A 17,255-nucleotide genomic window follows, 5' to 3' on the forward strand; every position below is an offset into this window, starting at 1 on the left:
ATCATGCAATTTGTTGGCTAATCGCTACTTTATATTCTTGTAGGCCCATTACCAAGGCCCCAATTCCACAATGCGATCTTAGCGCAACGATGATCGTAACTCCCATACTCTTACACCGTCGTAGTTTTTCGTTTCGTACCATAGCTTTACTGTAATTGTGACAACAGTGAGTCAATGGGCAACATATTCCGCCATTCCGAAAAAAATTTAACTCAATTTCTCCGCAAAACCAGGGAACATTATATGGTCTCTGGCGAACTGTAGCAAGTCTATGAAACCCAAACCAGATTGGTAAACCGAAACTGGTTTTCACCGCTAGGTGGCGTGGAATCAACGGGATTTCCCCGTTTGACAAGTTCAGTTGCACAATCAACGAAAGAACAGTACGTCAGCTGAGGCACAGGAAGAGGAGCCTACACATTTCTCTGACTCAAGGATGTAAATATACCTCATAAATTGAACATTTACTTGTCATAAACTTACCGATCGAGCTTTAATTTTGATGCGATCAGGGGAAAGACTCCAGTGAAAGGCAACGACCACATGCTCGATTTTGATCGTTTGTGTATTGTTACACAACCAACAACAGTAAATTGTTAATAAGTATGACTAAAATCACGTGACATTGATGTTATCTTAAAAATCTACAGTCTTCGTATCAATTTACACAGCCACTCACAGATACAGGCGTATGACTTAAAATTATGAATCCATTCAAATTCATATGGTTTCGTAACATGGCACCCATAATTCAGTGTTGAGAGTAAACAGCGACGAATAAGGATAGAAAACATTACGGATCCCGTGGCGTGTAGTTGCTCTTCTATATACTGTATAAATATTTAACCAACAGAAAGTAAACGAGAATTTATGGACACAAAAACATGTAAATACAGAAAGTAGTATTCGGATGTCCTACGAACATGATCAGCTATACAATACATGTCAGTTTGTTTTTGTTACAGGGGCCTTTTCTAGAGACATATAGAAGCTAGGTAGCAGAAGAGAAAGCTTCAAATATGGGGAAATTCTCCTTCAAAGAACGACAACAGAGAGGGGAAGATTTCATTCGGTTTCTCAAAACTGAAAACATAACCATTCATGGCATGCACAAGAAAGAAGTTCGTAACATGTACAACACACGCTACAAAAACTACCTCTCTCAGTTAACACCAGGAGAGCATATTCCAAGCTTCAGCAGTATTTTACAACCATTATATATCACAAAAACTCTCCATGTTCGAGCTGACAAATTCTATAATGGACCAGCCCCCCACAGCAGTGGCAAAGACCGCAGTGTTGATGATGTTGATAGTGATAGTGACGACAGCATTGTTTCGCTAGATGTCAGAGAAGGGGCGTTTTCAAATCCTGTTCACAATATGCACGCAGCCAATCTTAACTCTGTTCGAGGGAACATAAGATTTCAGAGAAAGTTTGCTGTAGACCAACACAGACATTTCAACAAAGCACCAATAGCAGAACAAACCATGTCCAAAAATGTTCCCAAGGCGGATTGTTTGCCCGAGTTTGTTCAGAAGAGCGGACATATATTCCGGTGTACACTGTGCGCCGCTCCATGTACGTCAGAAGCTGAAGTTACCAAGCATGTAGATGGTCGCAGGCATAGAGTCGCAGTCCTCATGAATGGTTTGCGGACAAAGAGGTATGTCATGTTTTTGTTTGTTTGTTGTTTAAAGCCACACTCAGCAATATTCCAGGTATACAGAGCTCCAGATAAGCTTTTGGTGTTGTGGGTATTTTACCCATGCATTTTAAAATCATTGGGTATCAGTAATTTTATCTGCGTATTCAAATTTCTGTTACCCACTAGTTTTTACACATGTGGGTATTTAAGTTAAATATTTAAAAACAATATTCATCTAGTCCCTGCAAACTGGTGTCGTGTGGGTTTGAGAGCTTTATAGGACTCAAAACTACCACGATACTTTCACACGAAAGTGTGATGGCAAATGATCATGATGTGACTGTCATCGTGGAATTTGACAAGGTTGACGGAATGCCCGTTTATAATTTCAAAATAAGTTGCTGATTTGCTAATCGAATACGCAGGGTTACTTCACAATATTTTGATGATACGCACAAATTTTATTTTTGTAGCGTATCTGTAATGTTCGTTGCGTATTTGATACGCTTGGATTATATTTTTCTGCGTATTTCTGCATTTCTGATGCGTATTTCACGCAGATACGCAGCTTATCTGGAGCTCTGGGTATATGTTGGCTGTCTGTAAGTAATCAAGTCTGGACCAGACAATCCAGTGATTGATATCATGAGCATCCATCCACAAAATTGGGATGCAATTACATGCATCACACAAGTCAGTGAGTCTGACCACCTCATCCTGTTACCTGCCTCTTTTTTCGACAAGCATAGTCTCCTTTTACGGCAAGCATGGGTTGCTGAAGACCTACTCTAGCCCGGATCTGCACGGGTTGTATATCAACACTGATTGAATGACAAGTATTCTATGAAAACTGTTTTTACACAATCAGGTACTCTCTAATCATTTTTGAATTTTTCATTTCTCATGCAGATTTCTTTCTAATGCTGATTATGTGGAATATAGTTTGCTGGAGAAGGGTTTTCATAAAGTAAATTTATTCAGAAATTTGCCTGTCAATGTGTCGTGCTCCTGACTTGACCACGTCAACACTGAATGATAACCATAAACAGTTCAGAGAACATTAGTTTTAAAAACATTTATGGATATATTTTTTATATTTCATATTCATCTCAAATCATCCTTTTATGACTGTGTGCTTCAGATAAATAAATAAAATACCACTTAAATATATATTCCATATTTACTTACAATACAAATGTATTAGTTTCTTCAATGTTTCAACTGTTTGACCTCTCAATCCCTGAAAAAAAAGTTAACTCATTTTTTATAATTTTGATAAGTGCCCTGGCTACTTATTGAATACGGCAGATACAATGTAAATGTATTAGACTTGTTGTTGTATGTCCACACGTGACTGAGAGCACACATGGTACACACATTCAAAACAAGCATCCCGAACCTTTTCAGTACATCCAAGCAGAACATGCACAGATGTTTACTTATTTTAACATGGTGTTTGAGAATTTACCAAATCAATCTTCAAATCTTCAACTGTTTTGTTGTTTTTTTTCATTTCAGAGATGACCTCATCAAAGACAAGTTTGGAATCCAGTTATCAGCGACAGTGACAGGGGAAGGGGAGACATTTGTGATTCCGCTAATGGAGGGTGTGTCGGAGTCTGTGACACTGACTATCCATAATACCAACGCTAGACACAGCGTGACGCTGCTCAGTTGTGAACTGCTGAAACGGATTCGTGTGTTCCAGCTGGATGATGCCAAGAAGGTGACGGAATCCCAGGGCCATGCCACGATCCCTCCTGGTAGGTTGAGCATGTCAAGTAACTATACCGTATTCGACGTAATAGGCGCCCCTCTCTAATAAGCGCCCACAGCGATATTTGCTAATGTATTGGCAAGTGAACAATCCCAATTAGCACCCTTTCCCATTGAGCAATGTACACAAGACTTATTTATTTGTGTATTATACGCACTAGTGTTATATGCACCCTTAATTATGGGCAATTAAATTCTGGAAAAGTATATCTGTCGTATATAAACATTTCAGGCTGTCAGAATAAACCACGAAACTATGATCTTTCAACTTCAATTCAAAATGACACAGGTAATAGATCATCTGGGACCATCAGGTTTCTTACAGCGATGTGATAGGTGGTCACAAATATGCTTGGAGTTGAACTCGCAACCGACTGACCATTATGTCTACAAACAAGTGATGACGGTTATGCCGAATACTCTTACCCCAGCTAAATATTTTCTTTGTGTGTCGATTTGAATTTCTATTTCATTTCAACTATCATGTAATTGGTATAGTAAGAATGTAAGGGGGAAGTTGGGTGATTTTCTGTTCGTCTGTAATCTCGAACCAATCTAAGCAAACAAAAAGGAAAATTCATCTGTGAAATATGGTCAGTTGTAAGCCTTTTCAAAATACACTATAGCATTCCCAAGGGTATAAACATTACCACATTTGGTATGAGAGGGCAAATTTCAAACTTTTTGTAATAGCCTGGTCGCAGCGATATTACCAAGAAGTGTTACGTAGGTGTCATTCGCTGGGAAGGAGCTTGGTCCTGACACAGCTAAGGGAGATAACCCTCAGTGAGTTGTGGCATCTTAGACCCTGGGCCACTTATGTCTTATGGTTTTGTTGGGTTTTTTTTCTAATATAATGCAACTTTTTTACGCAGTTTTGACCATGTGCGTAATGTGTGTTGTGCCTTCTGATACAAATATTTGTTTTTGAGACATATGGTCATGACTCAAAGTCAAAGATTTTGGGAGCCCTAAATTCAAATACTATAGCACCAGAAACAAACAGCAACCCTTAATTTCAAACAATTAAAAACTGCCTGTTGACCGGCAAATAAAGTACCTTTAATTAAAAAAAATTTGAGGTTGAACAAAACATTGGCGATATTCATATTAGTATCTTTTTCAAACGAAGTCAGCTTGTCTGTCACCATCAGAATTTGCCCTTGTCTATTTTTAGTGCAAGGAAAGATCATATATATATATTTGTAGTGACTAAGTCTCAAAATATTCTTTCAGAAAAGAGAAAATTGTGACTGAACTTTGTGTGAATGACGTGTAGATCTAACTAAGTTACAGCAGAGATGACATCATTGCATTGAACATGATATTGAAGAAATTAAAACCGGGTATTTTTCATACCTTTTTTTATTTGTTGAAAGTTGGGTCTGACAAAAATTAAGGGGGGGGCTGGTAATTTTTAGAGTTGCCAGTCCACCAGGACTGTCAGTTTCACAAGCCCGCGGGAACACTGACAACTGGCTGTAATTTGCCTGTTCCTTGGTATTGCAGGGGAATCATATCACATAAAAATCAAGGTACAAGCTCGTAATGTCGGGAGCTTCCACTCCCCCCTGGCGCTGCTGTTCTGCTTGAGCCATGACAGTCATGTGATGTTCCACATCGTGCGGTATCTCCATGCCAAGTGCCGGAATGACATCATCGAGCAGATGAAACCAACACAGGGAACAAAGATAGACAAGAGACCAAAGACACGGAAGCACGCTCGGGTTTCTAAAGTTGTGGACGGCCTGCCACTGCCCAGGTATTGGGAATGAGATGTAGTACCTTGTTTAATGTCGCACTCAGCAGTATTCCAGCTGTGGAACATATGACAGCAGCCTGTAAATAATAGAGCATGGTGAGAGTCTGGACCAGACTATTCAGTGATTGATATTGTGAGCAACAATCCAACTAAGTCAACGAGTGACTGATTGCACACAAATATTACGAAACTGATATTTAGGCTCTTGTTTTAACTACTTGGTTGATGGAGTGTTTCCACCAAAGCAAGGCACTGATAGGCATGACCGAGCTGGAGGTCAAAATGAACAAAAAAAAGCAAAGTTCACCATGTTCACGTAAATAAACAAAAAGATTTATAACATGGATTCATCATTGAACACCTGTTTTTCACTTTTGGTGTGAATTATGGAGATGGTTGATAAAAAACTGAATAAGTAACACTTGAAATCTTTTAAATTTTTTTTTTATTCAAAACATTATCTGAATATGTTGGTTATGCCGGTTTGTTTTTTCTTGCCAGGTTGGTTTGGACAATTGTTTTATTTTATATTGGGTGGAATGAAACAGTACTGTCTGAAAAAAATACTCACTTTCAATTTTATAGGGTCAGCATAACGTAAACCAATGTTTGAAACAGTTTTAAGAAGTCAACTTGTCCAAGGTTGACGACGACTATTGTATGTTGGTGTGTTTTCCAGGGTGGGGAATGACCGTCTCGAGGTGAAGATACCGCTTGGTCTCTACCGAATTCCTGACAGTCTGAGAAGAATCATCAACAACGGCCTCACGGACAAACAGGGTCTGAAAACATTCGAAGTGATAGAGATGACGACCCTCAAGTATGTACACAGAAACAGACGGCACATGCACACTACTTCTTGTGACGTGGGGCGGTTGGGTAGCCTTGTGGTTAAAGCGTTTCACGGCGGGGGACACCAGAAATGGGATTCACACATTGTACCCATGTCGTGAATCGAACCCGGGTCTTCGGCGTGACGAGCGAACGCTTTAACCACTAGGCTTTCACCTTAAGTCTACTGTAGTCAGGAGTGTTTAACTATTGGGACAAAAATACTACTCAAAATAACTTACAGAACACCTGATTTTTTCATAATGCTATAGTTAATATTTCATGGCATGACAGATTAATTCTTAAAAACTGAAAGAATTGGGTGTTCTTTAACTTAGAATATTTAAGAAATATATGTAAGAATTTTTGTTAAGAATTAATACATTTTTGTATAAGAAATTAAATGAGAAATAATATACTGTGGTGTTTTCAAGTCAGGATGTTTTTAACGTTTTATATGAATCTCAAGAAATATTTTTTTCGAAAGGACCATTGCAATACTATAATATTGTTTGTTGTTGCCGTCAGGACGATGCTGGAACAGTCAATGATGATGTCGGAATACGCCCGCCGACTAACAACGCTGATGTATTTTGAAGAGATTCAGATGGAGGTGGACATTCGACAGTACGACATCCCAGACTCATCTATGACCAAATATTCTAATAACCCTCGCCTGCTTTTGCTCAAGGTAGTGTATTCTTTTAAATCGTGTGCCGGCTCTTGCTGCACAAAAAAGTGGAAAACCTGACAGATTGATTCAGGTTCCTTTGCCAGATATTTGGGATTAGACTGTAATGTCCATGATTTCTACAGTGTCTTATGGACATGTCATTCTATCAGCGTTTTGTGGATCAGAGTGCACACATCAGTTGCCTCATATCAGACTAGGTTATGCTTCTTTAGTGATATGGTCGAGATATAGCGTTAATAACTAGCACTCACAATTGCTCCTGATCTAAAGGTGCAGACAGACATACTAAGATTTGCTCTTGACTGTTTCATTCATGGTTCACACTGTCAAAGATGTTGTGCTTGTTTGTATGTTAAGGATAAAACACGACTCCGAAGTTTTGGTTGAAACCGTGATCGAGGAAAAAGCCTGATGGCATTTCCCAAGCTTGAAGTTTTAATTTTTAACAAAAATGAGTGTTTTATTCAACTTATGAACTGTCTAACAGCAAGAAATGCCTGAAAAAATAAGAAAACATTGCAATACCTTATAGTGAAACAATACTGTATGTTGAGGTATAAAGGAATTCGATGAAAGCATGGGAGAGAAAGACAGCATGCAGCATGAACATAAACTGAAGTTGTGACGAGTAAGATTGAACAACCTTTCATCACCTGCCCTGATGGCTCAGTGGAAAACAATCTGATTAAAATCAGATCTTAGTTCTCGCTGCCGCTAAACAAAGATCTGAGGACATCCCATTGCGGGTCACGTCAGAACAACCTTTCATCTGACCAATCAAAGCGTTGCTTACCAGATCATGAAAGTGACAGTCGGAATGTGTTTTCTAACCATGCAACCTCGAAACATTAACATGGTGTAATCTGAACGACAGTTACGGCCCGTATCGTCTATCTCTCGCTTCCGTGGGATAAACATTTGAACGGAGGAGGCGTTGCCCTGCCATACAATCTCAACCATATATAATATATATAACACATTCCGACTGTCACTTTCATGATCTGGTAAGCAACGCTTTGATTGGTCAGATGAAAGGTCGTTCTGACGTGACCTGTAATGGGATGTCCTCAGATCTTTGTTTAGCGATAGCGAGAACTAAGGTCTGATTTTAATGAGATTGAGTGGAAAACCGTGGGTTACAAAATGTTACACAATGTGTGAGGTTGCAGGTTCGATTCCCATCATCCATAATCAAAACGTTTAAGTTCTACTCATCAATTTTAGAACACTGAACGTTTGAAACACCAAGTCCAAACTTACCAGAAAAAAGTAAAACCTCATGCCAGGTCTTACCAGGAAAAAGTAAAACATCATGCCAAGTCTTACCAGGAAAAAATACAACCTCATACCCAGGATAAGGTCTTACTAGGAAAAAGTAAAATCTCATACCAGGTCTTACTAGGATAAAGTTAAACCTCATGCCAGGTTTTACTAGGAAAAAGTAAAACCTAATGCCAGGTCTTACCAGGAAAAAGTAAAACCTCATGCCAAGTCTTACCAGGAAAAAGTAAAACCTCATACCAGGTCTTACTTGGAAAAGGTAAAACCTCATGCCAGGTCTTGCCAGGAAAAAGTAAAACCTCATGCCAGGTCTTACTAGGAAAAAGTAAAACCTCATGCCAGGTCTTACCAGGAAAAAAGTAGAACCTCATGCCAGGTCTTACTAGGAAAAAGTAGAACCTCATGCCAGGTCTTACTAGGAAAAAGTAAAACCTCATGCCAGGTCTTACTAGGAAGAAGTAAAACCTCATGCCAGGTCTTACCAGGAGAAAGTAAAATCGCATGCCAAGTCTTACCAGGAAAAAGTAAAACCTTATACCAAGTCTTACTTGGAAAAAGTAAAACCTCATGCCAGGTCTTACTAGGAAAAAGTAAAACCTCATGCCGTGTCTTACTTGGAAAAAGTAAAACCTCATGCCAAGTCTTACCAGGAGAAAGTAAAACCTCATGCCAGGTCTTCCCAGGAAAAAGTAAAACCTCATACTAGGTCTTACCAGGAAAAAAGTAAAACCTCATGCCAAGTCTTACCAGGAAAAAGTAACGCCCCAAACCCAGGATAAGGTTCTTACTAGGAAAAAGTTAAACCCCATACCCAGGATAAGGTCTTACCAGGAAAAAGTAAAACCCCATACCCAGGATAAGGTCTCCCAAGAGGTTATTACTAAAAAAACAGTACCGTCCAAAACAATGGTCTATATCCATTATAGGTTTGTGAATGGCGAAAATTTTCAAGATATTGTGCTTGCTTGTATATGGCTGACACACTTGTTTTGTGGCCAGGTGCCGGGTCTAGCGGAGAACCGCCCATCCGTCCTGAAGGGGGACTGTCTGTACGTGCGTATACTGGACAGTGAGGGCGTGGCAGGAGACCATGAGTACCAGGGGTATGTCCATGAAGTGTTGCAGAACGAGGTTGCACTGGGATTCAGTGACAGGTACGTGTAACCAAGAGCGTATGTACAGATACATTAGGTGCAAAAAATATCTGATTCTACCAGCTCGAAATTGTCTCTTGGTTTATTTACTGTAGATTGTACGACATGGCCTAAATTTAGCTGAGAGGACTGGACTTAACAGAATTTGACTAGACCATGGGTATGGACTAATGGCTGAAGTTGCCAATTGTAGTACTAGCTTATATCACCATTTGTTCAATGGGTCCAAATTGAGATTGACAAATACTAGTAATGAACGATAATAATTGTCAGATGTGACATCAGACATCACAGATGGAATATGTTGGTTTGTATTGACCACTATATACAGATAAACAAAACACGGAGAAGAGGGTCAGTTATCTAAACCCCTCCAATCCCCAGCCAACGAATTAATCAATGAATACACAAGTGAATGAATGAACGAACCCACGGGCTAATTCATAAGACTGTGTGGAACATGATGAGTTTTCCTTTCATTGCAGTTTGATGAAATTCTTTGTTCCCAACATGAAGTTCAGCGTGCGGTTTGTGTTCAACCGGCTGCCCCTGCGTCTGCAGCACCGAGCCTGTGAGTTGGCGGAGGAGCTAAGTCTGGACAACCTGCTCTTCCCCAAGTCCGACCTCATCGGAAGTCTGGGCTTGATGCGGCCCCTGGACAAAGACTTCAAGTGAGTGCATCACAACTCAAGCTTCTGGAAACCAAAATGTTTTTTGAGATGATAGACGTGCAGATGTAAGATATAAAAACTTTCTAAGGCCTCTAGGCAGCTTGGGTTGTATACTCCCCAGGGAGTTGAGAATGATAACTGGAATGCAAACAGATCAATTGGTCGGGGAACAAATAAAACCACATTTGAGCAGATACGAGTACCTGAGTACCTGCGGTATAGAAATGTATAATTATAATATGATAATATAATGATTGTAAAGTTCTTTAGTTTATTGGGGCTATGACTGATTGACTGGTTAGTCATCCAATACTGATTCCCACTTGAGATCTTTCCGTTGGGAGATTGGCAATATACAGGGATGAGAATCTTCCGCGGATCCGCAAATTTTAGTGAACACAAATTTGTTAAATTCTGATGAACCCCCTATAAACACCCCCAAATTATGGACCACGCTCAATTGAAAAGACATTTCAGCTGAAACGAAAATATCCGTTCTCATCCCTGAATATCTCCAGAATGATCCACAAATCAAATGAAGGGAAGGGAAGGGGATCTTTAAGTTTGAATAAAATTGAATCTGGTATTTATCAGGCTTTGCACAAATGAGAAATTTGTTACCTATCACATTCACTATTGTTGGCTGTGATTGGTGAAAAAGATTTCTGGGTTTCAAATTCCATTCATGGGTGTTTTTCAACCAATTGGATTGCGGCACACACGATATACTTTACAATCAATCTTGGAGTCAGAATATGTAATACACTCGGCTGTGATTATGATATTACACAACTATCTCACCACCAGTGAATATGATTAGTACTAGAACCTACTTCATGATGCAATGAGTTGACACAAGTGAGTGAGTTTGTTGGAACACTGTTTTGAGCCTTATTCTATTTATATCACGACGAAGAGGAAAGCCCGAAGTGATGCAGTCTCTTACCTCTTTGATGAGACCCATGAGAAGGAACATGATGTTGACAAAGCAAGAAACATTTTCAGGGCTGGGACTCAGACCCACTATCATAGGGTTCTGGCACACCTAAGGGATACAACTCTGTATAGCATATGCGGCACCTTAGATGATTTGGCCACCCATGTCCTCGATTCAACACAGAAATAGCATGTCTACTTCATTCACTATTCTGTTTCAATCAATCCAACATCATGCATATGTTAACAATGGTTGAGTTGTCTAAAGTGTTCTTACCATGGTAACGCAGGTTCTTTGCCCATAACCCGTCCCTGAACCTGCAGCAGCAGATGGCAGTGAAGCACATCGTGGCGGGGTCATCCCGACCCGCCCCCTACCTGGTGTTTGGACCCCCGGGGACAGGCAAAACATTCACCATCGTGGAGGCGATGAAACAGGCAAGTCAACATGTCCACGCTCTGTTTAGGTGGCAATGCTGAAATATAAGTAGTCCTTGAAACATGACAAACATTTGGTTAGGTCTTCTGTTAAGCGGTGGGGGGAGCCTAGTGGTAAAAGCGTTCCCTTGTGCCCCCAAAGACCCGGGTTCGATTCCCCACATGGGTGCAATATGTGAAACCCATTTCTTGTGTCCCCCGCCGTGATATTGATGGAATATTGCTGAAAGCGGCGTACAAACATAAGCACTCACTGTGTTGTGCTTGACACTGACCAATTTAAGTCTACTGACAGGTTTGAAACCTTTGATTCATATTTAAACAGACTCCGACGTTCATACAGTTTGGCCCTGACTATGAAAGTTTACACTCCAATGTACCCACACAAAGTGAAAGTCAGTTCTTATAAATGTTTATATCACTATTTTTACCTCGGAGGATGTAGGTCCATATCTATCCACAATTTAATTCATTTTCTGTGGTGACTTATGGTTACACTGATTGCCATACAACAACCATCTGTATCGTGGAATAAAATAGTTCCTCAAAAAGAGAGGTGACGTGAGCGTATGTGTTCTTGCTAGACAGTAACATCTGTTTGTAGTTTGTTTACAACAAATGTATTCAAATAATGTCATCATTGGATGAGAAAGGTGTGTCAGGAACTACCTCAGTAAGTCAGTCAGCATTTCGGAATACATTTACATCAATTAAAAGATGTCAAAATGGCCGACGCAATAACCTTGACAGGAGAGATTTCTTGGTTGTTAATGAACTTGTGACGGTTACATGTGTTGGTCATCATTGATCAGTTCAAACTCTGACATTTCTCAATGTATGCTAAATCGCTAAGTTCGAGATTAAAGGGTCTAAATGATAAAAAACAATGCTTCTGTCTGTATTCGTACAGGGAATTCCCAGGTGTTCCCCTAAGAATGTGGAAGTTGTCTGTCAGTGTTTACGTCATTTCAAGAACACAGTCTAGTGCAAAATACTATGAATGTCAATTTTGCTGTCATGTGACCGAGCTCTCGTCCAATGGAAAAGCTGTATATTGTGTAAACTTCACATAAAAAAATTCTATATTGTTATGGCTTAGGCCTGTCTCTAGATATAATGACAGAAGATATGCTTTCAGATGGGTCAATTACAGGTTGACATCACAATTCACAAAATATTTGATTGACTTGCACAAAATTATTTGGACTTACGTTGAGAAGTTGTCATAAGTCAATAACTTACGGAACAGTGTGCAACTTCAGATACTAGTTTGAAGCATGGGTCTAGTGTTTTATCATTCAGTCAAGAAAGGTCAGCTACCAAGTCTTTATTTTCTTTATGTGGACACTAAGACCTACTGAAGTGCCTGAAGACATGTTAGAGCTGGTGAACACGGAAGTTATTGGTGCATACAGCATGTAAAGATTGATAACACGTGATCATCAGTATAAAATGTTATGTTCTGTGACAGATATGGAAACACATCACATCATCCCACATCCTGGCGTGTGCCCCCTCCAACAGTGCCGCCGATCTCATCACCGAGCGCCTCTTAGACCATGTGTCCAAGTCGGAAATACTCCGAGTTAATGCAACCAACCGTGCCTGGGTCACGATCCCGGAGAAGATCAGGGTGAGTAGAAGCATGTTCATGTAAGTTTGTTTGTTGTTTAACGCTGCACTCAGCAATATTCCAGCTATATGATGGCGGTCTGTAAATAATCGAGTCTGGACCAGACAATCCAGTGATTGTTATCATGAGAATTGATCCACGCAAATTGGATCGATGACATGCGACATGACACCAAGTCAGCGAGCCTGACCACCCGATCCCGTTATATCAACGGATCATTCCTAGCCATGAAAGGATCAACTGAGAATACTTTGATTGATTAATCACTGTTATCTTACATCATTGACATCATGAGCATTGATCCATGCAATTGGGATATGATGACATGCATCAACCAAGTCAGCGAGCCTGATCAACCGATCCTGCTAGTCGCTTCATGACAAGCTTAGTCGTCTTTTATGGCAAGCATGGGTTGCTGGAGACCTATTCTAACCCGAATTTTCACGGGCCCCATGTAAGTACTTGCTGTTATCATGTCTCGCGTTTTGCCTGAACTGTGACAGTCTTGCTGTTTTCTGTCTTGGTATGTGCAATTATGTGAATCCCCGTGTTAATGACTGAGTGAGTTGGATTTAGCGCCGCTTTGAACAGTATTCCAGTTATATCACGGCATGTCGGCTTAATGTGGGAGGAAAGCCCGAAGTGATGCAAGTCTCAGACGTTTACCACTTCGGTGAAACCCACAAGCAAGGAATCTCAATATTAAGTGCATACGCTTGTTAATTGAAGGCACAAAGTATGGTAACCATTGCTTCTAGTCAGTCACAATTACAGTATCTGTTTGTAATTAATGACATTAAGTACATTAAGTAATACGTTACCACTATTATACCGAGGCTGTTGTCCCCCACAACTGCTCTTATAGCGAAATCTTCCACAGAGATCTCAATTACCTCATGCAGCACGTGCGTAGCCACCTATCTGCCATGTGACACCCTTCACTCTTGTCTCTTCGCTTGCCTTCGCAAGACGTATCCATAGACTGCTCTGCGTTCTACCAGCCTCCTGCTATCCTTGGTGATATTTATTACTGTTTCTTCGTCCTAAGTAAACTGTAATTTACGGGGCGTTCGTTATTCGGCGCTTAGAAAAATTTCCTGCCTTTTTTCGCTACTAACAGGGTGTGGCGGCGACACTTTGTGTTTTCCGTCTACCTCTAGTGGTATATTGTGGGGTGTTTTTTTGCATCACCTATTCTTATATATATATATATATCTATATATATATCTATATATATATCTATAATATATCTATTTTATGTATTCGCTATTATCGTTTGTTTTTCTTCAGAAAATCTACGTTTGTGAATATGTCTGGTGTGTGTGTTGTAACCATGTTTTGCTTTTTGTTCAAAGAACAATGTCTGACATGGAATTGGATTTGTCCAGCACCCCGACTACTCCTGATGCCAGGCGCTGCGGCGCTTGTCAGAAGTTTTTGTCGTCCCGGGATCCCCACGATCGATGCCCGCGGTGCCAGGTCCCTTGTGAGGATACCCGGTGCACCCTGTGCGAGGGTCTGGGGCCTGAGGATTTTGCGCGATTCAGGCGCTGCGTGCGTTCTGCTATCATCCCTGAGGTGGCCGGTTTGTCCGGTCGGGCGCCCATTGCGGGCACTACCTCCTCGGCGGCGGATCCCTTGGCGGCCCTTGGGCTGTCCAGGGATTCCATCGCAGCTTTGTTGTCGCAATTGGTGGACTCCAAACTGGCGGCCTTATCTCAGGATAAGGCCCTGGTTGTTCCGTCCTCGGCCCCTTCGGTGGCTGCGGGTTCGGATGCGGGGTCTACGGGTACGGCGGCGGCTACCCCGGGGAATCCACAGCTCGGTGAGTTCCTCCGAGGTTTTGGACGAGTCCGTAGACAAGGCCTTCGCGGCGGCCTCCGGTCGGGGACTCCCGTTACCTCCTCCGTCGTGGAGAAAGGGTTCGTTCCCGGTGCATGACTTGGCCTTCCCGGAATCAAGTCCCACCGCGGAGGCCCATGTGGAGAGGTTGGGTGTCTGTGCCCCACATGCTGCTACAGTCACTCAAGCGACTTTACAGCAGATGGACACCCTCTCTCGGCACTCCAGGCTCGCTATGTCACATGGCGACATCTACTTGGCGGCGGCGGCCAGTCTGGTCGAAGGTTCCCCCATGGACCGAGACCAGCGCATTTACAACTGTTTGATCGGTTTGAATGCAACCCTTGAGTACGTTGCCGGGGCTTCAGCCTTTCTTTCCGGCACGTGCCATTTTTTAGGCGGCAAGCATACCTTGCCTCTTCTGGGTTGGACGCCGCCAACCAGGAGGTGTTACTTTCGCAGCCTTGGTCTGCGCAGACCCTTTTTAATAATCGGATCCCTGGTGTTCTAAAAGAACAGCAGTCTGCTTCGTCTGCCGCGGCTTCGCAGCATACGTTGGATCTGGTTGGGTCTCTGCACAGACGCCTGGGTGGTGCCCCTAAACGGAGTGCCCCTCAGGATGCTGCCGCCGGGAAGTCAAGGGGTCGGTGTCTTCTTCCTCCGGGGAGAGGTCCCGCTCTGAGGGCCCCGGTAAGGGCAACCTGCCGCCCTTTCGGTGGAAGAAGGGACACTGGGGGAAGCCTAAGCCGTCTCGTGACAGTAAGGGCTCCTCCAAATGACTCTCTCTTGCAGGGTTCGTGTGCCAACAGCGCCAGCTTCGGTTGGCCCGTAGGCGCACTCGAGTCATTCAGCCCTGGACAGTTGCGTCTGCCGCAGCCTGTCCGGCCTCCCTTCCCTTCCCCTGTCGGAGCCAGACTCCGACTTATTGGGAGAATTGGGAACAAGTGTTCAACGACCCATGGGTGGTCAACACGATTCGGTACGGCTATCGGCTAGATCTCAAAGCGGATCCGCCGCTCACCGTCGCCTCGTTGGAAGGTTTCTATTCGGAAGCCGATCTTCCCATCGTCGCCGATGCCATCGGCAGTTTGGTGGAGAAGAGGGCGGTACGGTGGTTAGTCCTACCAGAAATAACACCGGGGTTTTACTCCAGGATATTTCTTGTTCCCAAGAAAGACAGTGCCGAACTCAGAATGATTCACAATCTGAAATCGTTCAACGAGTTTTACCTGCACAAGCCGCCCAAGTTCAGAATGTTGACCTTGGTGGACCTGAAAGCTCTGATCATGCCGGCCGACTGGCTCACTTCAAACGACCTGAAGGATGCTTATCTGCATGTTCCGATTCACTCGGATCATCACAAGTATCTCAGGTTTGTCTTTCAAGGCAGGCACTACGAGTGGGTTGTACTCCCATTCGGTCTTTCGTCCGCTCCCTGGCTGTTCACTCAGTTAACCACCCCCATAGTGGGGTTCCTCCACAAGAGGGGTATCAGGTACTTCGCGTACCTGGATGACTCGCTAGTGGCCAATTGAATGACGGACGCCCTGTCACGCCATGTCGATTTCGCACGTCGGCTCTTGGAGCAATTTGGGTGGATTATCGATCTCCCCAAGAGCGAGTTAACCCCCTCACAGAACTTGCAGTTCATCGGAGGTCCGTTCGACACAGTGACCCATCGCCTCTTTGTCCCCCCAGACCGGTGGCACAAGATTCAGGCGATGATTGCCAAAGTCTTAGCGGTGCAACAGACTGTTCACTTTTGGGAACAGCTGTTAGGACTACTTGTGTCAGCCCACGACTGCACCGATCGGGGTCGTCTCCAACTCCACCCGCTGCAACGGTTTCTAATCCAGTTGTTAGCACAGGAGAACAGTGCGACCGTCGCCCTCCCGGATCGGCTCCGACCGCATCTGGAGTGGTGGACGGTCCCTTGCAACGTCTTATCAGGTGTCTCTATGTGGCCCTTCCGCGCCACAGCAAACTTGTATACAGACGCCTCTCTAGTGGGCTGGGGTGCCCATCTAGAGGGGGAGGGGAGCTCGGGGCTGTGGTGCGTAGACGAACAAGGTCTTCACATCAATTGCCTCGAGTTCAAGGCAGTGATAAACGCAGTCAATCACTGGAAGCATCGTCTCGTCTACGCCCGGCTCATGCTGGCGACCGACAACACGACGGTAGTGTCCTATGTGAACAAAGGGGGGGAACCCACAGTCACTCGCTACTCGATCTCGTGTTCGAGTTTTACGCTCTGGTTAACAGTGTCCCGTGCCAGGTACGCGCCCGTCACATCCCAGATGTGCGGAACGTACTGTCCGACGCTCTATCGAGGTCTCGGGATCGAGCCCCACGGAGTGGATGCTAAACCCAGTGGTGTTTCAGTGGCTGTGCAAACGTTTGGGTCGTCCCATGGTCGACCTGTTCGCAACCAGGTTCAACAATCAACTCCCGTTGTTTGTATCACCAGTCCCGGACCCAAGGGCCATCGATCACAATGCTATCGCGTTAGACTGGACGGGCATGGACGCTTATGCTTACCCGCCAACGGCGTTAATACCACTCATTCTAAGCCGGCTCCGAGGAGTTCGC

General features: G+C 43.2%; 1 protein-coding gene and 1 pseudogene across 1 annotated transcript in view; both read left to right on the forward strand.

Moving 5' to 3' along the window:
• The first annotated feature begins 349 nt into the window (after nucleotides 1-349).
• LOC139445522 (putative helicase MOV-10) overlaps nucleotides 350-17,255 on the forward strand; it is a 29,919-nt gene continuing 13,013 nt past the window's right edge. The window contains exons 1-10 of the mRNA XM_071226662.1: nucleotides 350-438; nucleotides 966-1,666; nucleotides 3,167-3,411; nucleotides 4,934-5,186; nucleotides 5,866-6,006; nucleotides 6,546-6,708; nucleotides 8,992-9,146; nucleotides 9,632-9,817; nucleotides 11,044-11,191; nucleotides 12,663-12,824. Coding sequence (XP_071082763.1) covers nucleotides 1,020-1,666; nucleotides 3,167-3,411; nucleotides 4,934-5,186; nucleotides 5,866-6,006; nucleotides 6,546-6,708; nucleotides 8,992-9,146; nucleotides 9,632-9,817; nucleotides 11,044-11,191; nucleotides 12,663-12,824 — 2,100 coding nt within the window. The 5' untranslated portion in view covers nucleotides 350-438; nucleotides 966-1,019. The remainder of the gene's footprint in view (nucleotides 439-965; nucleotides 1,667-3,166; nucleotides 3,412-4,933; nucleotides 5,187-5,865; nucleotides 6,007-6,545; nucleotides 6,709-8,991; nucleotides 9,147-9,631; nucleotides 9,818-11,043; nucleotides 11,192-12,662; nucleotides 12,825-17,255) is intronic.
• On the forward strand, nucleotides 14,902-17,031 carry LOC139445314 (uncharacterized; annotated as a pseudogene).

The sequence above is a fragment of the Haliotis cracherodii genome, unplaced genomic scaffold (assembly GCF_022045235.1).
Source record: "Haliotis cracherodii isolate W230 unplaced genomic scaffold, xgHalCrac1.p SCAF_6, whole genome shotgun sequence".
Lineage (NCBI taxonomy): Eukaryota > Metazoa > Mollusca > Gastropoda > Lepetellida > Haliotidae > Haliotis > Haliotis cracherodii.